This window comes from Oratosquilla oratoria, chromosome 12 (genome assembly GCF_046742065.1).
Source record: "Oratosquilla oratoria isolate Oo_2021 chromosome 12, ASM4674206v1, whole genome shotgun sequence".
Lineage (NCBI taxonomy): Eukaryota > Metazoa > Arthropoda > Malacostraca > Stomatopoda > Squillidae > Oratosquilla > Oratosquilla oratoria.
This window is the reverse complement of record NC_134788.1, coordinates 14,602,563-14,609,558: the sequence shown is the minus strand read 5'-3', so window position 1 is coordinate 14,609,558 and position 6,996 is coordinate 14,602,563. Positions and strand designations below refer to the sequence as shown.

General features: G+C 41.4%; 1 protein-coding gene across 2 annotated transcripts in view; it reads right to left on the bottom strand.

Annotated features, from left to right (window-relative positions):
• Nucleotides 1-223: 223 nt before the first annotated feature.
• LOC143030997 (facilitated trehalose transporter Tret1-like) overlaps nt 224-6,996 on the bottom strand; it is a 20,063-nt gene continuing 13,290 nt past the window's right edge. The window contains exons 4-6 of one of the 2 annotated variants that reach the window (XM_076194317.1): nt 4,052-4,446; nt 2,981-3,133; nt 224-1,699 (exon numbers count right to left, since the gene is read on the bottom strand). In XM_076194317.1, the coding sequence (XP_076050432.1) occupies nt 1,076-1,699; nt 2,981-3,133; nt 4,052-4,446 (1,172 nt within the window). In that variant the 3' untranslated portion in view covers nt 224-1,075. The remainder of the gene's footprint in view (nt 1,700-2,980; nt 3,134-4,051; nt 4,447-6,996) is intronic. The other variant, XM_076194319.1, reaches the window with a different exon arrangement.

Genomic DNA, 6,996 nt, shown 5'->3' with positions numbered 1-6,996 from the left:
ACATTCCCGTTAGTGGTTTTCATTATTGTTATTATTATTATCATCATTATTTTTTCAAAGTTCCTGGAACCAATTATAGGACCCTAGTGTTTTATTACGTTTAAACTTTTTTATACATCTTTCAATGTTTTCTTTGGTCATGTTCACAGAAATTGACAAATTTGCGCTCTGCACACATGGCAAAAATATTACTTCCCTTTGAGGCATTTTGATTAAGGATAAAGAACAAAAATATTTTAAGATGTCGCACATACATTCATTTGAATGTACAAGTTGATCATTGGCAGACATAATTAAGTCAATATACAATTTCTGATTATTATTTATTTGGACAAGATGGCCTATGATGAAAAAGGACATTCGGAGATATGAGTGATCCAATGTTTGAGAATGAAAATAAAAAGTGTGTGGCGAAACATCAAGAAATTAGGCAATTCATATCTCTGAGGCTTCTTTGCCACTATAATAGTTAAACCATATTTTCAAAGGTCATATGAAGTTGTAGGGTGCAACACGAATATAAAAATCCACTTTTTCAACTCACACTTTAATCCTTTTCTGATATTTTTGGTTACTTAATGATACACACAGAGAAAGATTTCAGCAAGACTATTTTGGACGTGGAAAAGCAGTACCAAATCAAGTAGACTCTTTCTCTGTTGAACTGAACACTAAGGATGAATGCTCCTGAGGCCAAAAACCACTTTCATATTCTAAAGAAGTATAATGCCATCTTTGTTTATGAATTAATTATATACACTTTATGCAAAATATGATTGATCTGTAACCTAAGAAAAGTATCTGAAAAAAAACCTCATTGTAAGCACAAATGCAGGTTTTACTTATTTTATTCAGTGAACAAAAAGAACACCAAAGCATATTTGATTAATGTAATAAAACCAACTTTTTTGTTCCTTGCTATAGTTAGCGTTTTTTTTTCAAATAAAAAAACATAGATTATGTAGTCTCATCAGAATATTCTTTGAAATGATTCCACGTCTACATCACACCAGATATAAATTATGTAAACCTGATTAGATGAAGCTTTCTAAAGACGTTGTCTGTGGTTTGAATGTTACTCAAAAGCTCGCTGGATTTCAAGAAGTGATCGTCCTTTCGTCTCAGGAAGCCACTTCCAAACGACAAAGCCACCGAAGAGATTTATCGTAGCAGGAATGAGGAAGACAAACTGGAGTGAAATGGTATTTGTCAGCCATGGGGTAATGAAGAGAAAAGTGCAATACATGATGGTTTCCAATATAATGCAAAGTGAACAGCCAACCGACTGGACGGCTGACGGAATAATTTCCCCAAGCAGAATAGGAGTCACTAAGTTGTTTCCTCCGATTGAAAATGTGGCGAAACAAATTGAAATCACCACGAAAAATTTTGGGATAAAGGTGAAAGTTAGGGAGACAATGGTTGTTAGAAAAGATAAAACACTCAAAACCGAGGAGCCGATGTAGAGGGGTCGTCTCCCGTAGAGGTCGGTGACAAATGCTCCAATAATCACGACGACGAATCGAACAACCCCCAAGATTATGGTGCACAGGCGCGGGTCAAGGGGCAGTCCTATCTGACTGAAGACCAAGGTGGAATAGGGCACAACAATGCTGTAGCCGTTGGAGCCGTAGAAGACGTAGAGGGTCGCCATCAACATTACAGGCTTGTAATTGCTCGAGTGACCCATTTGGCGTATCTGAAAGGTACAAGCCACTGTTACAGAAAATCTAGAATTAATGTAGCACATAGGACAACATTGAAGATGGATGCCCAACGAGCCTCATGGGACAGTTGTTAACACATTTTGTGAGCAATACACATCTAGGTAATCAACTAGGTTCCCGTAACAATGGTGAGCTGAGTGGTAGATTCCTGCATTAGCAAAATAAATGGTGATAATATTAGTTATAGTCTTCTTTCGTACACAGAGACTGTCACCGCTATTCCCTTAAGCCTGGGTAACAGTAAAAAAATTACCTTAAAATGAACTATAAATTTAAACATATAGTATTCACATAAGTGCACATGTACATTTTTTCCATTTCTTCAAAAGTCTGGGCATTCACGAAAAGGCATAAAAACATCAATCATTTGTTGCGTCGAGATGCATTGAATGGAAATTCACCGATTCAGGGTTATAAGAAATAACCCATAAATTTCTCCAGGAAGACAAAGTGGACTCCTGTCTTTCTTATTTGAGAGAAGGGCTACTGCTGTCATCTACTGTGCTAGTAGGGGAATGGGTGAAATTGATGGCTGCCCGTTCTTATTCCGTGGGAGAAGTGGAAACTATATAAGCTGATCAGGATCTTGGGCCCGGTCCGGTAATTGAGTGTCTGCTCCAAGGAGTTGGTCTTCGAAGACACTCGGGGGGACGACATCTTTACCAAAGACTACCCTGTTGATCCATTATCAAACAAGTGCCCATTGTTGGCCCTTTAAGCATGCATGCACGTTCTTATATAGAAAATATTGTTCTCTGTGAAATCACACACACGGAGAATGGTATTGAAATCCATCATTTTATCTCTTAAAAAATGACTATTCATTTTGAATGATCATGAGAAATATAAAGTATTAGATCTTATGATATTTAGACCCCCTGAGAGAATGAGAATGAGCCCGCATTTATCCCAGCGTTTGTGCTTACTGAAAACTCTCCTGCCAGACGTCATTCTTTGAAGTGAAATTAGAATTGCGTCAGTCCCTGTCTCTGTGCCAGATTTCACTTTTCCTCTCATGCCAGCTGCCTCCAAGCAGTTTTCTTTGTTTACGTGGAACTAATTCTGTAATTAAGGAGGTAACTGTCTTTTTTGATTCACCCCTTTGTGCCAAGTGACATTTTGTGTTCTGGTTCTTGCCGTCAGGTCCTGCGGCTCGTCACCTTGGCACCATTTGATCAGCAGATGGGTTCATGACTGTCAAACAAAAATAGTACTACCATATTCAAAGCCAGTTAAGAGGCATGCAATCCTACCTGGTCTACGACTCCTGAGCTCTTACTTCTCAGATTAACGCACTTTTTCACCTCCTGGAAGACTTCTTCGACATTGTCAGTAGAAGGATTGAGAGACTTCAGAGCAGAGAGGGCAGCATCCTTGCGTCCCTTCTTCACAAGCCAGTATGGGGACTAGAAAAAAATTGAAGATGGTGTACGTATTTTATTATCTTTCTTCACACACACACACACACACACACACACACACACACACACACACACACACACACACACACACACACACACACACACACACACACACACACACACACACACACACACACACACACACACACACACACACACACACACACACACACACACACACACACACACACACACACACACACACACACACACACACACACACACACACACACACACACACACACCTCTCATGGTGCTGTGGTTAGAGCTCTGGCCTGCCACTACGGAGGTCCGGGTTCGACTCTCGCCCGGGGCTGAAATAATATCAGTATCGCAGCGCTGAGGGGTGTTACTCCAACTCTCGTGGGCGGGGAGTTGGGGGTGTGTGTGCAAGGTCATAGCATTACCCATAGATCGGACCTACGAGCTCTGAGCTCTCTTCCAGGAGGGAAATAGCTGTCGATCACGAGTCCAACACGTGATCCAAAGACCAAGTGAAAAAGTGAATACACACACACACACACACACATACACACACACACACACACACACACACACACACACACACACACACACACACACACACACACACACACACACACACACACACACACACACGCATTCAGCGGAATTGAAATTGAAGCCCGTTCAAGGGTTGAAAAGCATCACACTGCTGTAAAGAGTTACATTCTCTTTTAAACAAGAAGATAGATTGTGTGTGGATGTGTAAGATCAAAACATCATTCATAGATACAGTCATAAAAAAACATGAAACTTTCATCCAGTAGTGTAACAGGTACCGATCACGAATCCAGTACATGATCGAACACCAAAGTGAATCACATGCTCAGTAAAACCATACGGACGGCCACCTCCATTCAAACAAAACAACCGGATACATACCTCCGGGACAAATAAGATGAAAAACAATAAAACAACAAATTGGGGAGTGCAGAGAAGCGTCGTGGTGTACCAGGGAAGGAAGATGTTAGCTATGTTGACCTCCAGAGAGCCCAGGTTCGAAAACAACCTCGGCAGACTTGCAGTGACCCCTCGGATATTGGGAGACACAAGCTCGCTCACCAGGGGTTGTGTCACCGTCACTATGAATGCAAAGGCCGCGCCGGAAATGGCCCTGCCTATGAAGAGCGCCGTTTTAGATGAAGCGAGGCCCATCAACAACCAGGAGACAATGGCAGACGCAAGGCCCAGCATAGTGGAGCCCTTGAGCCCGATTAAGTTGACCATTATCCCACAGAGTAGGATGAAAGGGATGCTCGCTATGGTGGGTACGGAGGCTGAAAAAGAAAACTCTCACTTAGCTCTAATATCTTGTAGCCAACTCAATTCAGACCAACAGGAAACCATAAGCCTCCTGGGTTATACAGCATCGGAGGAAGGCTTCGGGACCTCTTTTGATAAAGAGTCAGCCTCTATACATTTTAGTCAGAATTTTGAGAAAGCAGAGAGAATAAATGTGCCTAAAAAGAGAAGAAATTTCCTTAACCAATTAAACTCCGATGACAAGTTGTCTTGTCATTTGGTCAAATAAAAAAAAATCATAATAAAACAACAAAATTTTTGAAGATCAAACAGCACCAGAAAAATATGATTATCAAACATTTTGTTGTTTTATTATGATTTTTTGTTTTATTTGACCAAATGACAAGACATCTTGTCATCGGAGTTTAATGGGTTAAAAGATAACCGCAAGAGAGATCTGCGGAAACAAAAATGAGATGCTTTAGGGATGGGATTTTTGTTTTGTTTTCACAAAAAGTCGACCTTCGAGGGCTCCAAAATAATCACCAACTATCCCTCTTGCAAACTTAAAAGATGTTCATGGTCATATAAGAAGTGAACCAGCTCACATGCATTTAAATTGTCCTTTGCTACTGGAAATCCAAATTTTAGTAGAATTTGTATTGCATACACTCATTTACTCCTTCTCCGGGGTGAATTTGGTTTTATCTTCTTCAGCACAAGAAATTAATAGACAAAACAGAACCTACAAAGGTGACATTATAGCGTATAGGGACGAGTGTTTGATGCACATAACTGCCACAAATATCTTACCTAAAGGTTTGTGTAGTTAACAATCTATCTTTAAACCAAGGTCTTTTTCCTCCTTACCAGGTAGGTAGCCAAGTCAAAAAGCCTTTGCCCACTTCTACCCTTTTCTTTCCCACACACCCTGCACTCCACTCCCATCCACCACCACCCTTGCATCTCTCTTATCTTACTTCCTCACGAACGACGGGTCATCCCTGTGTCCCGTCCATTACCTTGTGTCAGAAACAATGTAACAGGACACAGCACATCCACAGAAAGGCCGCTCCACTTAATCGGTGACCATCCCCTCTCCGTCCCTTCATAAATAAAAAGAGAAGACGTGGAGAAATCACTTCATGGTCCGTTAGAATATCAATCACACATAATCGCTTCCTAACTCCCGTCCCCTATCCCTCCCTCCCTTCCTTCCTTCCATCTGAGTAACATCTATACACACCCATTCTCCACTCACCCCTATCTCCTGAGTTCTTCCTTCCTTGATCAAAGGACATTCTTCTTTTGTTTAACGCCCTTTTCACCCTATCCATCCACCTCACCCTCAGTCGTCCCTTCAAGTCCATTCCATCCAACTCCGCCTTCCACACTCGTTTTACAAATCTTTCTTCACTCATTCTTTCCATGTGTCCAAACCATCCTAGCACTCTTTCGTCAGACCTATTTGTCATCTCCTTTTCGACCCCAGCTCTCCTCCTCACCTCCTCGTTTCTCACTATATCCAACCTAGTAACCCCTATCATACTTATCAGATATTTCATCTAAAACATATTAATCTTTTTCTCTGAGTCTCTCTAAAATTTCAAGTTTCTACCCCATACAGTGCAGTTAGCACAATCATCCCTTCATATAATTTCCTCACTACATCCAGTCCCAGTTGCCTCTTTCTCATGAAACTTTTTAGTTCCCCAAGATATTCAATTGTTTCTTTTAATCTACAATTCATTTTCATCACCACTCCTCCCTTTTCTGCCACATGCGGCGACCCCAAATACCTAAAGCTATTTACCTCCTCTAGCCTCTCTTCTTTCAGACTCACTTCCAGCTCACTACCATCCTCTCTCTTGTATATCTCATCACCTTACTTGTATTACCCACATTTACCTTCAACTTTCTCCTATCGCATACCCTCCCAAACTACGTCCCTAACTCCCTTAATCTTCCTCTGACCCTGCTACGAGCGTGTGTCGTCAGCAAACAACTGGCTCAACTTTCACTTTTTTTCCCTTTAACCATCTCCAATCTCCTGCCCATTACTCTCGCATTTACCTCTCGCACCACCTCATTCATGTACTCATTAAACAGCCATGGCAACATAACACATCCCTGATGCAGCCCCATCCTTACCTCGAACTGTCGCTCTCTCTATTTCCAGCTCTATAACAGGTTCTACTACTCTCGTAAAAACTCTTGACTGCCCTTAATAGCTTCCCCTCGATCCTACATATCTGCAAAACCTCCCACGGTGCCTTCCTGTCTATCCTGTCATAAGCTTTTTCCAGATCCATAAAAAAAGTCCTTACCATTTGTCATTCTACAAAAACCTGATCCACGCAACCCCTACCTTTCCTAAACCCACACTGTTCCTCACCAATTACTCCTTCTGTTTCTCTCTAATTCTCTCAATTAAAACTCTCCAATAAGCCTTCCCAACTACATTCAACAAGCTGATCTCTTTAAAACTACACTCACATCTGTCCCCTTTCCTCTTGTAAAGTGGAACTATACAGGAACTCCTCCCGTCTTCCTGCACTCTACCCTCACTTAAACAGACATCAAAC